The following is a 17,323-nucleotide window of genomic DNA, read 5'->3' on the forward strand; positions in this document are numbered from 1 at the left end:
GACGTTCAGAAATCTGTATGTGTGGTGTTGTCTTAATCCCCTGAAGTTATGTTTGCATGGATATAATGGAGACGATAAAAATTAAAGCTCCACAAATCTGCAGGCTGTGATTTCGGCTGTTAGATAAACATAGCGCTCACCAGTGTCTGCCAGCATTGCCCCTCACCAGGCTTTGAGTGATCAGGAAAAGGTCACCTCTAGGGCTGGTGAATGGACACACCAACTTGGCAAGAAAACTTGGCACCTCCTCATCATTGTTGAAGTTTTCACCCCTGGTTCCCAAGCCAAGCGTCCAAATCCTCCATGATCCTTGTGTAAAGAGAGCAAATTTTTTTTTGAACAGCATTATTGTTGGATGTTCAGACTGTGTCCCTGGCCTGACCTCTCCCCTACTTCACCATTGGCAATCATTTCCAAAATCTAGAGGTTTGCATCTCTTTTTCGCCTCTCTGATCTACGAGCCTTCCATAATACAACCAGTTCCTTCTGAGTACAGTAACAGGTACTCACAGTGTAAAGAGTTTCTCCCTCAGCTTCATTTCCTTGGTGTGATTGGTACTCTAAGGAATGGGGAGAGCGAGAAACCATCAACAACTCTACCAACACTCAAGGCCCTTGACACAATCCAGGACAAAGCAGCTCACTTGATTGTTACTCCTCCACAAATATTCAATCGCTCCAACACTAATGGGCAGTGGCAGCCATGTGTACCATCTACAAGATGCATTACAGGAACTCACCAAGGTTCCTTTGGCAGCACCTTTCAAACCCACAACCACTACCATCTAGAAAGATAAGAGCAGCAGATACCTGGGAAGATCTCCACCTGGAAGTTCCCTACCAAGTCACTTACCATCCTGATTTGGAAAATATTGCCATTCCCCTCACTGTTGCTGGGTCAAAATCCTGGAACTCCCTCCTTAACAGCACTATGGGTGTACCTCCACCTCAGGGACAGCAACGGTTCAAAAAGACAGTTCACTACTAATTTCTCAAGGGTAACTAGGGATGCGCAATAAATGCTGGTCTAGCCAGTGATGCCCACATCCCATCAATTGATTTAAAAACAAAAGGCCATATGGTTGCAGAAGGATTTTTATGATTAAGTAATTCTGTCTTCTCATCTTACATTTTTCATGCTATTATATCAAATGGTTCAGATTGATCAAACATATTACATGGTGGGTGGAATAGTGAATCAAAACTTTCGCCACGAAAATGTAAAGGACTATAAGGTCAACCAGAAAGTTATGAAGCAGATCCCTGTGTATTTCTAGTCACTTCCGCCAGATGCTTATGTAAATGTGGAAATTTTTCATAAGGTGAGATGAATGATGAAGTGTGAAAGAGATTATTTGTTGTAGATTGTAAAATTTTATTTCAGACATTTGGTAGCATACATATTTTGTGATAATGGGTTTAGTAAACTTTACAGTGCAATAGGCTACTTCCAATTGCAAATTACATTTACTGCATTTACTATATTCTGGAACCTTCTTGGTGTCATCATTGCTCCAATGCTCAAGTCATGCCACATTCTCCCTCAGTGTACCCGAACAGACGCCAGAGTGTGGCAACTAAGGGATTTGTACAGTAACTTCATTGCAGTGTTAATGTAAGCCTATTTGTGACACTAATAAATAAACTTTAAACTTTAAAAAAAAGTACCTGCATGATTATTTTCTCTGACATTGTTTTTTCTTGGAGACGTTTTGTGGTCACATTCTACAATTTGGATTGCATTTTGTTCCAATTTACACAATTCAGTCTTGATTGGTTTCTGAACAATTCCTATTTATGATCGATGCCTTAGTGCAGAGAGACAGTATCAGTGCCATGTCTAAACAGTACAGAAATGATTCTTTCATTTCATATACCATATAATCAGTGTACAAATTTTTATAATGTTTCCTGCCTACTGTCTCCATTTTTGATGTCAATTTAATATCACAAACTTTCACAAATGGCTTATTTGCAGGAATAAGTGTGGGCAATCAAGTAATGTCTAAGTGGATGACTTGAGTTACCACTGACTGTAAATAAAAGCACTGAAGCTAAAATCAGTTTGCCTTCTTCATGATCTTGATGTACAGAATTTTCAAAATAGACCCTGCAAAGCTTATGTAGATGAGCTATTGAATTCAAATATTATCTGATGTAAATTATTGTAAATTATTAATGCTTTGATATCACATTACTATAAACATCAAGGAGGCGATCTTACCTTAGCACCCGATTTCTTGCCTCTTGCGATCTTACCGGTAGGGCATGAGGCTGATTGTAATATTTAAATTCTATGTAAAATAGAATAGAAAAGTAGTCCAGACTCTGGGGGCGGGGGATGTGGGGTGGCACAGAACAGAGAGTACTGTGCACGCCTCATGATACCCTTTGCTGCAAATGTTGGCTTTGAGGTGAAGTTAGGCCCTGCTCCCCACCCCTGCTGGCAGGAAACAGATCTTGCTTTATTTTTTTCCTCAGTGTGGTAAGATTGGACTTTTAACTCGCCCTAAAAATTGGCGTGTTTCCCGTTTTCACGCTCGTTTGGCACTTCGAATTTTTTTGGCAAGATTGTCCCTATTGGGCCAAAGCACTGGACTGCCAACACTTAAAAATTACTGCTGTACATACACGTCAGATCACAATTCATTTAATACTTCCAGCAACGTTTTCTTTCCACCATCCTTTCTTGACTCTGAAAAAGAAGGAAAAGAAGCCATAGTTCCTCGAGGAAATCGGACCAAAGAAAGAAAGAAGAGAGAATTTTTATTCCGATAGTGTTTTTCACACCACTGGGACACTCCAGTGTGTTCTCTGGACAATAAATTGCTTTGCATCTTAGTCAGGTGATTTGTAGAAGTTCGACCTGATTATATCTTCCTTTATTTCCAGACCAATATGTTTTATTCTATCATGTGTAATAGTTCAGATGAATAAAGCATATCACACGGCAGGCAGATTAGTAAATCAGGTAGAGCATTTAGCTGTTTGCCCAGTTGCAACACCCGTTGGGTGTTTATGTTTGTTTCTCAAAAATGTATCTGCATTCATTTCTTATCTGTTATTTTCTTTGCAGTTCTTTAGATACAGCCTTTGACAGTGACATAAGCGCTGAAGTGAATGCCAGAGGCCGGGGCACAAGTTCGTCTAACCGATCGTCACCATTGTCCTGGCGGTATGGCCAAGCAAGTCCGCGTCTTCAGGCAGGAGATGCACCTTCTGTGGGCAGTGGATGCCAACCCGGAGGGAATTCTGGCTGGTTCGTTCGAGGGGACTCCTCTCATTACTCACACACTATGCCCATGCGGAGTTCCAGCAAATCGTGCAACATTTCTCACTTGGACTTGGAGTCTCTGGATGCTGATGATGTAGACCTGAAGTCCATCAGTGCTGACATGTCTGGCTATATGAGCGACAGTGACTTGTTGGGAAAAACGATGAATGACGATGACATTACAACTGGGTAAGTTAGAAATGTTACATTGCAATGTACCGAAGGGATTGGATTTAAATCAGTTTATTAAAGGTTTTTTAGTGCAATTACTTTTAGTGAATGACTACATATTTAAATTCTGAATAGTATGTTGTATGAATGTGATGTAGGGTGTGCTATTTGAGTTTCACTTTCAATTGGTGTGTTGTTTAAGTTGTTCAGTATTTGTGGTGATGGGCCTTTGCTGATAGCTGAGGTTTATGACAGAGTTGAGAATACTCCAGTTGCTGATGTCTTATTGGTATTAAATACGCAAAGGTAAATGTAAAAAGGACAGGCTTTGCTCCTGTCAAAAAAACCTGCCAGACATCATAGCCTGATTGCTTCTATCCAAAGTAGAGCCAAAAACCTATTAAAGGTTGCCTAAACCAATGTTCGGTGACATTTATCCTTTCTAATTGAATATTATGATGTTACAGAATTATTCCACCCAGCAATGGCACTTAATCATTCATTATTATTACCTTCTGTCCTAAATTGATACCTTTCCTAGTATGAATCTGTGTGCCCTTTGTACCCACCTCTTCCTATCGTTTATTCCTTGCTTCATTTTGTCATGTGTTGTCTGAATTTTGTCTTTTGGCTGTTTTTATCGGTCAGTACTTATTCTGCTCCTTGAGAGCCTCGACTCTGTCTTCTACCCCCAGTTTAGTTACTTACAATATTGTCGCAAGCTTCATTGTCTCACAATCAGCTCCACTGACATAAGCTATCTGAAAGAATAGACCGATTTTCCTCCCTCCAAAATTAGCAAGAATAGTTGGCCATTTAAGAAAATGGAGACGATTAAAGTATGAAACATTTGGCATGCATTTTTGTAATTAAAAATCCCAGGAAACAACTATAATAAATGATATCTATGTAATATTAATTAGAAGCAATGATGGTTTGTTAAAGGTAGCAAGAAATTGCTTACACAACGGAGTTAAAAAAGTGGCGTAGGGTGAATAAAAATACACCACCATTGGTTTGGAGTTTTAATCTGACCATGTGAGTGGTACTTAAGTGATATGATGTATGATTTAAGTCAATGCAGACATTTTAATTCACAAAAAAGCCATTTTGGTTACAAGCATTGTTCAACAATGAATCCAGTGTGACTTCAATGAGTAGCACCCTCTTACAAAACCAAAAGATGATCTCCACAGGTCATTGCTTTTATAGAATAAAGAACAATACAGCACAGGAACAGGCCCTTTGGCCCTCCAAGCCTGCACCGATCATGTGTTCCTAACTAGACCATCCGTTTGTATCCCTCTATTCCCAGTCTGTTCATGTGGCTATCTAGATAAGTCTTAAATGATCCGAGCATGTCTGCCTCAACCACCTTACTTGGCAGTGCATTCCAGGCCTCCACCACTCTGTGTAAAATACGTCCCCCCGCATATCTGTATTGAACCTTGCCCCCCTTACCTTGAACTTGTGACCCCTTGTGTTTGTCATTTCTGACCTGGGAAAAAGCTTCCAACTGTTCACCCTATCTATGCCCTTCATAATTTTATAAACTTCTATTAAGTCGCCCCCTCAACCTCTGTCTTTCCAGGGAGAACAACCCCAGTTTACTCAATCTCACCTCATAGCTAATACCCTCCATACGAGGCAACATCCTGGTAAACCTTTTCTGCACTCTCTCCAAAGCCTCCACGTCCTTCTGGTAGTGTGGCAACCAGAACTGGACGCAGTATTCCAAATGTGGCCTAACCAACGTTCTATATAACTGCAACATCATATGCCAACTTTTATACTCTATGCCCCGTCCAATAAAGGCAAGCATGCCATATGCCTTCTTCACCACCTTTTCCACCTGTGCTGCCACCTTTAAGGACCTGTGGACTTGCACACCCAGATCCCTCTGTGTGTCTATAATCCTGATGGTTCTGCCATTTATTGTATAGCTCCCCCCGCATTAGATCTACCAAAATGCATCACTTTGCATTTATCTGGATTAAGTTCCATCTGCCATTTCTCCGCCCAATTTTCCAGCCTATCTATATCCTGCTGTATTCTCTGACAATGTTCATCACTATCTGCAACTCCAGCAATCTTTGTGTCGTCCACAAACTTACTAATCAGACCAGCTACATCTTCTTCCAAATCATTTATATATATCACAAACAGCAGAGGTCCCAGTACAAAGCCCTGCGGAACACCACTAGTCACAGACCTCCAATCAGAAAAAGACCCCTCCACTGCTACCCTCTGTCTTCTATGGCCGAGCCAGTTCTGTACCCATCTAGCTAGTTCACCTTTGATCCCGTGAGATTTAACGTTTTGCACCAGCCTGCCATGAGGGACCTTGTCAAATGCTTTACTAAAATCCATGTAGACGACATCCACGGCCTTTCCCTCGTCAATCATTTTTTTCACCTCCTCAAAAAACTCAACCAAATTTGTGAGGCATGACCTCCCTTGTACAAAACCATGTTGTCCATCGCTAATGAGACTACTTAGTTCTAAGTGTGTATAGATCCTATCTCTAAGAATCTTCTCCAACAATTTCCCTACCACAGACGTCAAGTTTACTTGCCTATAATTACCCGGGTTATCCTTGCTACCCTTCTTAAATAACGGGACCACATTTGCTATCCTCCAATCCTCTGGGACCTCACCTGTGTCCAATGAAGAAACAAAGATTTCTGTTAGAGGCCCAGCAATTTCATCTCTTGACTCTCTCAGTAATCTAGGACAGGTGCCATCTGGCCCTGGGGATTTGTCTACCTTAATGCTTCCTAAAACACCTAACACTTCCTCCCTTGTAATTGAGATTTGTTCTAACGGGTCTACACATCCCTCTGAGACACTACCAATCAACGTGTCCCTCTCCTTTGTGAATACTGATGCAAAGTATTCATTTAGGATCTCACCTACTTTCTTGGGTTCTAAGCATAATTCCCCTCCTTTGTTTTTGAGAGATCCGACTCTTTCTCTGACAACCCTCTTGTTCCTAACGTATGTATAAAATGCCTTGGGATTCTCCTTAATCCTGTTTGCCAAGGACATTTTGTGACCCCTTTTTGCCCTTCTAACTCCCTGTTTGAGTTCTTTTCTACTTTCTCTGTACTCCTCCAGTGCTTCATCTGTTTTTAGCTGCCTGGACCTTTATTATGCCTCTTTATTCATACTTACTGTCCCAGATAGTTTCATTTTTTGTTTTCCATTTAGAAATTAATTTGTGACATAATTTATGCACTTATATATCCTTCTCCTGTGCCAGATGTTTTGAAACCACGAGGGCGTGCAGGCAGGCAAGCCTGTTGAAGGACAGCTGTTAGAAGGTCTGCCTGAGTAGCACAAGTTGATTTAGCCTCGTGTTGTTTTGTTCTTTTTCTCTTTCCCCGGGGGCAGCCCTTTGCCTCATGTCTGTACGATCTCCAGATGGCTGAGGAGGTTGCTATCTGGGGACGCTCGAGGAAAGCCATCTTGTTCTGCTGTTCCATGATAGCTAACCTTTGGTGCAATAACAGTTTTTCACTGCAGGCCAGCCTGAAACAGAATCCAAAATTAACTTGAAAGAAATGAACAGGAAGGACTCTCACTAATATCACGGTGTACATGCTCATGAGGAAATATTTTTAAAAGAGTATATTGTTTTCAGTGTGATGACATTTGAGGGATTTCACTGCTGGAGACATTCTTGCCATTCATTTGTGCTAGATTAAAATCCAAATCTCATTGCACTAATCGAGCTCCTGCTGACAGTTTCTTAGTGCAACTAAATATATGAAACGTTACTTTGATTTCAGTTAACTATTAGATCAGTAGGTGGTTAGTATAATGTGATTGCTGCCTGGTTAAATTAAAATAATCATGTATGTAAGATTCACAAAATTGTTTAGTCAGTGACTTTTTTAATATTGTCCATGTCTGAGTAATTCTTCATTGCTTTAATCCTCAAATTTAAGTTGTTATAACTAACAAACTGGTTGAGATTGGCAACTTCTTACCTGGGGGAGGCTGAAATAGAGTTTGAATCTCAGTTCATTGTGCAGTTGACCAGTTCAATGTTCACCAGCTCACTGCCAAAGTTGGCAGTTCAATAGTGCATTTGTAAAAATTATGCTTTTGCTGAGTGGAATTAAATGAGTAAATGATTTTTTTTAGATGTAGGATTCAAAACTGACTAAAAATTCTTGCTTGGCACATTTCACAAGAAGTACAATGGATACATTAATCAGTTTACTTAAAATCTCTATGAATGGTCATCTGGTTGCACAGAACTTGAGTATTGTTGCAAAAAAGACATTCGATCAAAGTTTTTTGTCTTGCATTCACCAGGACAATTGACTTTGGTAGTTTTGCAATGGTCCTGATGAGTGCAAGGAGAAAAGCTTTGACAAACTGGCTTTTTACAGCAATACTTCAAATCTTAACAGCCAATGTGAAATTATGTTTTACTTTGTCAAAGTTAGTTTCAAATATTCTTAAAAATAGAGAGAATAATTAAAAAGGTTAGTTCCAGTCTACATAATGAGATCTCAGAATTCTATTAGGGAGGTCTAATAATTACTCATACAGAAGAAAAATAATGATGTGGAGATGCCGGCGTTGGACTGGGGTGGGCACAGTAAGAAGTCTCACAACAGCAGGTTAAAGTCTATTTTCATCTGTTTGGCAGTGTCTCGCAGCTGGTCTGCTGCGTCTTGAGCGTAAGTTGAGAATATGGACTCTATCTTGGTTTCCAGGTTGCGGTGTCTCATGTAGAGCTGGTGTACGAGATGGTTGAGGAGTGTGATCGAGGTGCGACAGCAGAGTATCTCAGCATAGTATGTGTTGTAGGTTGATTTGAGTGGGTTCGTGATCTGTAGTCCTTTCGGGATCTTAAGAAGAAAGTAAAACATAGATGGCAAGTCCCAAATGTATTTTTGTGGATGTTAAACAACTTATTATGTAACAGCAGCAGGGGGAATCTTGAAACTTTTTGGGCCAAAACTTTCCAAACTTGGCAGACCCACCTCTGTTTAAAGAGTCCCATCAGATCTAATTTCCTCTCTGGTGAGGCAGGGCTGCAATCGATCAAGTCCGCCAACCGCAGAAGCAGATTCTTGGCAACCAAGGGGGTGGCAAGTTCTCAAGCGGTTGGTTGGAAGGCCTGTCTTGGTTCTCTGCGAAGGAGTTCCCCCTTCTTTAGAATCTGTAAGGCCCTCCAGCCCTCACCATAATGCAAGGAAATGAGAAATTAACACGAGGAGGCACTGCTCAGTTTTACTATCTGACCTATTTGAACGGATGCCTAAATCTGTTGAGTTTCGAAACACTTCAGGTAAGTTAAGCGTCCAGACTATTATGCATCTCATATGCTCATCCAGTCTAACCATAACATTTTAGAGATCAGTACTTCATAGCAATTTGCACTTTGGATATGGTATGTAGCACATATTGTACAATCCCACAATGTAATGTCATTGGAATGTGATTATTATTTCAGACATTGTAACTTTTTGTTTAGAGTTTCAGATACTGTCTAATGCTGTTGCTTTCTTTACTTTGAGGGAGACATACATGTCAGGCTTCAGCAAGGAATGATGGAATGATATATGTATTGGAATTTGATGGAAAACAGTTAGGTTCTGTATGTGGTTACTTCAAAGATGCTATTGCATCTTTCTCTGCAGATTCAAAGTGGAGGAGAAAAAAAGCTTTGAAAGCCCAGACAAGTGAAGCTTTGTGAGAGCTCCAGTTTCTGAAATCAATAGGGGAATGAAACCTTGCAATTTGCAAAATGCTGACGGCATCATTGGTACGCCACAGCAATTGTTTGGCAAGCTGCAGTCTTCAATCAGGACGAGCTGATCTTGTAATTGTTTTATTTAATAGGGTAGGGAAAGAAGTGGTTTGCAGTAAAATGTTGACATTTAATAGTTACCCACAAGAAAAATGTTCAGTGGGTTTACTCAAAGACCTCTTTGAATCAAATCAGATGAAGGGATGCCTGTGTCCAAAGCAAACTGAATACTCACTAGGTGTCCCAGGATGATATGAGTTGAGGATGCATATAATTTGATTTGATTTATTATTGTCACATGTATTGGGATACAGTGAAAAGTATTGTTTCTTTCACACTATACAGACAAAGCATATAGTTCATAGAGTACATAGGGGAGAAGGAAAGGAGAGGGTGCAGAATGTAATGTTACGGTCATAGCTAAGGCGCAGAGAAAGATCAACTTAATATAAGGTAGATCCATTCAAAAGCCTGATGGCAGCAGGGAAGCTGTTCTTGAATCAGTTGGTACGTGTCCTCAGAGTTTTGTATCTTTTTCCCGACAGAAGGTGGAAGACAGTATGCCCGGGATGCGTGGGGGCCTTGATTATGTTGACTGCAGGGCCTGTGTGGCGATGTTGAGGGAGAGAGTCCCGGTGGTGGGATATGGTGGCTAAATAATCCACCACTGATGTCCGGGATGTGTATTTGATTATGCTGGCTGCTCTTCCGAGACAGCAGGAAGTGTCGACAGAGTCAGTGGATAGGAGGCTGGTTTGCATGATGGACTGAGGTACATTCACAACCCTTGTAGTTTCTTGCGGTCTTGGTCAGAGCAGGAGCCATACCAAGCTATGATACATCCGGAAAGGATGCTTTCTATGATGCGTCTGTAAAAATTGGTGAGAGTCGTAGCAAACATTTCAGTTCTTAAGTTAATTAAGTTAGTCAGAATTAATGGAAGAGTGAATTGTTACTTTTTCCTAATTATGAATAAACTATTTAGCAGTTTAGAGAAATATTAATTAGATGTGATAGATTGTACAATATAATAAAACTGATCAAGTTTGTTCTATATCGCATGAGATTAAAACCGGAATATAAACAGAAAATGCTGAAAATACTTACCAACTCAGGCAGCATATGAGGAGGGAGAAACAGGTTTAACATTTTGGACTTGTGATCTTTTGTTAGATCACAGAGATCTAACAGGTTTCCAGCAAGTGCAGGAGCAGGGGAAGTAGGAAAAGGACAGAAGTGGAGAACTGTGATTGAATGGAAGGCAGCAGAGCTTAAATTACAAAAAGGATGATGGCGCAATGCAGAAGGAGACAATTATGGGACAGGTAGAGAAACAAAAAATGGACCTAGAGGAGGTATAAATGGGAGTAGCAGAATTGTCACCATCAATACTATCTGAAAAAAATGGGCAGAAGTCATGATCTCCTGGCACCCTGGCACTGCCCAAGGGCACCCACCCGACCTCCTGGGGGGCCTCAATGGCCTCTGGTCCTACCAGTGAGGCCATCATGTCTTGTCTGAGACCAGCAGTGATCCCTGCTGGTGGGAACCTTCACTGACGAGGTCAGAAACCTAAGTGAGCCCAGACAATAGCAAATGGAGCTCATGAAACGGATTCAGATTAGGTCATGAATATTAAAATCAGCCTCCTGCTGTTCCCCAGTGCGAGGCTGATTACATCAATTAAAGTGGCCTGGGAAGGTTGAGACCGGCAGGACGCCAGGCACAATTCCCATTTTTGGCCTCCTGGTCAAATTTCCCAAACCGCTACGTTATTTGACCAGCACAGCAGTGTGAGAAAATCACGCCCTTTAGATTTAGAGGAGCAGACTGAAGTCAAAAGAGAAGTCGTTCAATGTGGGAAAATGTTAGCTAGGTGAACGAGGGCATTGGTAAACGGGGATTGGTTGAGCCTTCCTTAGGGAAGGAGTTAAGGGTCATCAAAGCATCCTGGTGGGGAGTGGAGGTGTAGAAGGATTAAATGTTCAGGATGAAAAGAGAAAGGGCCATGATGCAGGAAGCTGCTAAAGTGATTGGAAGAATCAAAGGTGTAGGTAGGAAAAGACTAGGCAAGGGGAGAAAATAAATTGAGATAAAGGCCCAGATCTTCCAATCTGCAGATGGTCAGAGACTGGACACACCCCGAAAGATACACTGCAGGAGCTCTTGGAAGGCCCAACTCGAAGACTGTGTGGGAATTGCTTGGAAAGTTTAAACGTCCAATGGGCGATCCCCCTATTTACCGAGATCCTCTGAACAAGTCTCCAATTCTGAGTCAGATATGGAGACTTTGGAAGTTCCTGAATTGTTACCCAGCAAAATTAGACAGAAAACCCATGTCCAACTCCTGGATAACTATACAATTGACCTCTCTACCAAGCACTCACACTGACACCCTGTCAACAGTCCAACTCCACCCACCCACCTCCACCTCGACAGCCCCCTCCCCCTCAAATTGCATCCGGCAAGCCACCAACTCAATTTGACCAGCCCCCACCAATTGTACCCATTCCCTACTCCTCCCTGACCCAAACTGACCAGACCCACCACCCGTCTCCCACCCTCCATCTGACGTGACCTGATCCGGCCAGCCAACTCCCCCAGCCCCTCCCCGAACACAGAGTAGCCCCCAACCTGACAACCAGTCCCAACACGACCCAAATAACCTTGACCCACCTATTAATTCACACACCTGCCACCCTAACCAAGTAGCACCCTACCAATTGCCACCCTAGGCTCCTGCCACCTTGCCCACATACAACCTTACACAGCTGACATTCTATCTCCTTGCAACCATACCCCTTACCCAGTTACCTTCTCTCCATAGCTTTTCAAAGAAGCTTTTAAATGTTTGAACACTTTACATACAGGATATGTCAGTTTATGCTTTAAAATGAGGGTGTGATTTTTGCATGGATTCTCTCTGTTGCTCTTTTTGAGATGTCCTGCATTGAATCAGTTCTACAAGATCCTCCATCGAAAGATTGGTCAGAAAGTAAGAGGAAGGTGAGTGTATTGTTTTATTCTGATCATGGTCGTAAATAGGGGCTCCAACCCGGAACGGAAGATTCAAGTGAGGAAAACATTAGTTCTGCGGAATAAGATTAGATTGAAATGATGGCTGTATCAGACCAGTCCTGATTGTTGATCTTAAGAAGGAGGTAGAATTAGGTTTTATTGGGGGCTGTGGTCTAAGAGGTTGGAAGTAATAGAGGGCAGATCTCCGAAGAGATGACATCTTGAAGACGATGGTTTGATATTCAGTGGTGGGGTTATGGTTCGGGGAAAGGTGAGGGCAGGAGTCTGAGTTGCCATTCAGCTTTCGGTCAACAGAGGTTGCTTTGACAAACAACAACAGAGGTAGCTTGTCAGCAGGTTTAATGACAATGTTAGCATTGGACCCAAGGGATAAGAGTGCTGCCAATTCAGAGGGACCCATCGCCAAGATTCTAGATCCTTCTCTTGGGCTCCTTATCCTCTATTGATCATTTAATTGAAACTTGGTGGCATGACATCGATGGGTTCAATTTTTCTGCTCCCCTCACTGACTCTAACTTACATCCCTTTGGAATTCAGGAATATTGACAATAACTTGTCTTATCAATTCTCATTCAAGGAATGCTAGAATATAATTTACATAATGCCAAATTATAGTGACATTGATCGTAATGGCAGCAAACTCAACAAGAGCTCAAGTCTTCCGGTGTTGTTAACAATTCATCATACACCCAACAGATTTATCATCATCTGAATTGCTATTAAAGCATTCTATCCTATCAGGATAATTAGCAGCGTCTTATAATTATTTTGGGGGAAAAAAAATATTCTGCTGATGCATCTTTGTTTTCAGGGTCTTCAATTATTCCAGTTAGAGTGAATTCCTTTGAAGCAGCTGTTGGAGTTAAAGCATCTCACGCACCAGCTACCCACTCACCATCTTCATTCAGTGTTGCTCTCTCATTCTGCCACATTAGTTACACGTTGGAGAAGCAATTTCCCATCTGTGGTTCCTATGGATTGTTTCTGCAAGTTTGAAAACATATTTCCTATGATACCTCACAGCTGGAAGAGTTTAGTTCGACTCATTAGCCTCCTTGTTGGCATTGTATTTGCTCAATGTTATAGTTTTCAATTGCCCTATTTGGAAACCTGCATGGAATTCTTTATTGACCCTTTCTTTGATGATACCAAACTTCATTTGAAGTCCCTATCTCAGTTGAATTAAGCACATTGTGAAAAATAGGAATCTCTGCTCAATTTCAAATCATAAATTTCCTGAATTTTAATACAATAGAATATGACATGATATTTGATACGCTGCAGGTTTATTTTCTGATTTGATTTGATTTATTGTCATATGTATTGGGATACAGTGAAAAGTGCTGGCTGGAATTCTCCGGGATTCTGCAGTCCGGCCAGCAGCGAGACCAGAGAATCCCACCGCTAGCAAACAACACACCACCTCCCGCTAGCGGGAAACATGCGGCTGGGAGGCCGGAGAATCTCACCCATTGTTTCTTGCACGCTATACAGACAAAACATGCAGTTCATAGAGCACACAGGGGAGAAGGAAAAGAGAGGATGCAGAATGCAGTGTTAGAGTCATAGCTGGGGTGTAGAGAAAGGTCGGCTTAATATATGGTAGGTCCATTCAAACGTCTGATGGGAAGCAGGCAAGGCGCAGTTCTTGAATCATAGAAACCATAGAAACCCTACAATGCAGAAAGAGACCATTCGGCCCATCGAGTCTGCACCAACCACAATCCCACCGAGGCCTTACCCCATATCCTTACATATTTACCTGCTCACCCCTCTAATCGACGCATCTCAAGACGCTAAGGGGCAATTTTAGCATGGCCAATCAACCTACCCCGCACATCTTTGGACTGTGGGAGGAAACCGGAGCAGCCGGAGGAAACCCACGCAGACACGAGGAGAACGTGCAAACTCCACACAGACGGTGACCCAAGCTGGGAATCGAACCCAGGTCCCTGGAGCTGTGAAGCAGCTGTGCTAACGTGCCACCCGTCAGTTAGTATGTGATCTCAGACTTTTCTACCTTTTTCGCGATGTAAGAAGGTGGACGAGAGTATGTCCGATGTGTGTGGGGTCTTTGACTACGCTGGCTGCTTTTCCGAAGCAGCGGGTAGTGTAGACAGAGGCACTGGATGGGAGGCTGGTCTCCGTGATAGACTGGGCTACGTTCACAACCCTTTGTAGTTTCTTGCGGTCTTGGTCAGAGCAGGAGCCATACCAAGCCTTGACACATCCAGAAAGGATGCTTTCTATGGTGCATCTGTAAAAATTGGTGAGAGTACACTGAGTTGGAGTACACTCTACATTTTAATAGATGGCAGGAAATAGTCATTGTTTGAGGTACTATTCAGAGGGTTTTTTTTTCCTCTGAAAGTTCACAATTAAATATGAAGGGCTTGATAACAACTACAATTGGATTTGTATCCAGCATCTATCATCAGGCTCATAGGGAATAAGCAGACAGGAACATGAGTTGACCATTTATAATAATGAGTGAGCTCAGACATGGCCAATTATTATCACAGAACTTGGCTCCTTCCTCCAATTTTGGAACTTCCATTTTGTGCGCATCAGAGCTCACGGGAATCTTATCTATATTTTGGGTGGCATTTTAGGATTATTTTCTTACATTTCAAATGTAGATGTGAACCATGTATTTCCTCGCAAAGTCAGGTGGCAGTATTTACCACATTATCAGCTCATGCAGAAAGAAGGTCTACTCCAAATGATTTATTTCCTTTTTTTTATAAACCTATCTGCCGAATGGTTGGTGAGTTTGGTTGCTAAGCACCTGTTTTTTCAATTCATGCCACTTAGTATTTGGGCCACATCAGGCGACATGCTTACCAGGCAGATACATTTTCTTCAGTCGACAGCACCAGACTTAAATTAAATTGTCTGTCTGCATCCCTGTTGATTTCTGTTGAGGTGCTGAATACTTCAGCAACCTGAGCGATTTAGCCTGATGCCTACAATCAAAAGACAGGAGAAGCTTAAATCAATAAAGCAAGAAGTAGTCTCTGGATATTCAGCTGTAATATTGAATAATGCTTTATTTTTAGCAGTGTTGGCAAACTGGGTAGTGTTATATTGGGGTTGTTTGCAATCCTGTTGCCCCAGTGGAAACGATAAAGGCTGGTATTTATACTCACCCACCAACATTCCCCAATTAATCCCATAAAATCCCTACAGTGCAGAAAAAGGCCATTTGGCCCATTGAGTCTGCACCGACTCTCTGAAAGATTATCTGAGCCAGACTTACAGGTTTGCTAGTTGGACTCTGCGCCACAGGCTGCTAGATGGATACTGCCCCCTGCTTCCACAAGAAGGTGTCAATTATATAATTGTCTCCCTTTTAGTATAGTCTGTCCCCTCAGCCTCTGTTAGTTCTAACATTAACATATGTATGTCTTCCCTGAATGGTACCATGTATATCCTTTCAGCAGGATGATGCTTCCTCCCCCCCCCCATCCCCACAGCAAGACTCTTGCCCATCCCACCAAGCCTCCTTCACCACTCCCTGCCGACGAATGCCCTTCACCAAATGCTCTGACAGCGGTCACCATCAAAACGTCCCCACCCGTCCTGGCAGTGAACCTTCTCACCCGCCCTCCCCCACCCAAACCCTGGCAGCGAGCCTCTTCATCAGACTCCTTGCCCATTCCAACCTTCAACCCAACTTTGAAATATGCAAAATTCTGAGGGGCTTTGACTGGGGGTTGGCACTGAAAGGTTGTTTCCTCCTGTTGAGGTATCTAGAACACTGGGGTAAAGACCAATCCTTTAGGATTGAGGTGAGGAGAAATGTCTTCACTCAGAGGTTTGTGAGTCTTTGGAACTCTCTTCCAGAGGGTTTGGATTCATCGGTAAATATATTTAAGTCTGAGAGACATTTCTTTAGTCTTTCAGGGAACCAATAGATATGGGGAGCAGTACAAAGTGGCATTGAAGCAGAAAGCCCTGGACCTTGTTGTGCAGGATAGTTCAAAATTTGCCAATGATATAGAACTTGGATGCATTGTGGACTGTGAGGAGGACAGTACAGAACATAAACAAGCTGGTGGAATGGATAGAGAGGTGGCAGATGAAGTTCAATGGGCAACATTATGAGGTGATTCATTTTGATTGAAAGAACATGGAGAGAGAATAAAAAATAAAGGACATAATTCTAAAGTGGGTGCAGGAACAGAGGGACCTTGGAGTAAATGGGCATGAGTCATTTAAGGTGGCAGGACAGATTGGGGAATCCAAAGATGTGCCAGTTAAGTAGATTGGCCATGCTAAATTAACATAGAAACTAGAAGCAGGAGTAGGCCATTTGTCCCATCGAGTCTGCTCCGCCATTCATTTTGATCATGGCTGATCATCGAATTCAATATCCTGATCCTCCTTCCCTCCATGATCTCTTTAGCCCCAAGAGTGATATCTAATTTCTTCTTGAAATCAGTAAGAAGTCTCACAACATCAGGTTAAAGTCCAACAGGTTTATTTGGAATCACTGAGCTTTCGGGAGCGCAGCTCCTTCATCAGGTGACTCACTTCAGCCTGGTGTTATGAGACTTCTTACTGTGCCCACCCCAGTCCAAAGCTGGCATCTCCACATCTTGAAATCAGATAGTGTTTTGGCCTCAACTACTTTCTGTGGCAGTGAGTTCCACACATTCATCACCTTTTGGGTGAAGAAATTTCTCCTCACCTCAGTTCTAGAAGGTTTACCACTTATCCTCAAACCATGACCCCTAGTTCTGGACTCCCCTACCATTGGGAACATTCTTTGTGAATTTACCCTGTCTAACCCTATCAGAATTTTATAAGTTTCTATAAGATCCCTTCTCACTCTTCTAAACTCCAGTGAATATAATCCTAACTGACCTAACCTCTCGTCATATGACAGACCTGCCATCCCAGCAAGCATGCCACTTAAGTGCCCAAAGGCATTGTATATCCTAGTCTTTATTAATAGGGGCATTGAGTACAAGAGCAAGGAGGTTATGTTAGAATTGTACAGGGCACGAGTTTGGCCTCGGCTGGCGTGATGCATCCAGTTCTGGGCACCACATTTTCGGAAGAAG

General features: G+C 42.2%; 1 protein-coding gene across 1 annotated transcript in view; it reads left to right on the forward strand.

Annotated features, from left to right (window-relative positions):
* Positions 1-17,323, forward strand: part of LOC144511897 (neuron navigator 1-like) — a 520,961-nt gene that overhangs the window by 58,681 nt on the left and 444,957 nt on the right. The window contains exon 3 of the mRNA XM_078242330.1: positions 3,077-3,463. Within this exon, the coding sequence (XP_078098456.1) occupies positions 3,077-3,463 (387 nt within the window). The remainder of the gene's footprint in view (positions 1-3,076; positions 3,464-17,323) is intronic.

This window comes from Mustelus asterias, chromosome 25 (genome assembly GCF_964213995.1).
Source record: "Mustelus asterias chromosome 25, sMusAst1.hap1.1, whole genome shotgun sequence".
Lineage (NCBI taxonomy): Eukaryota > Metazoa > Chordata > Chondrichthyes > Carcharhiniformes > Triakidae > Mustelus > Mustelus asterias.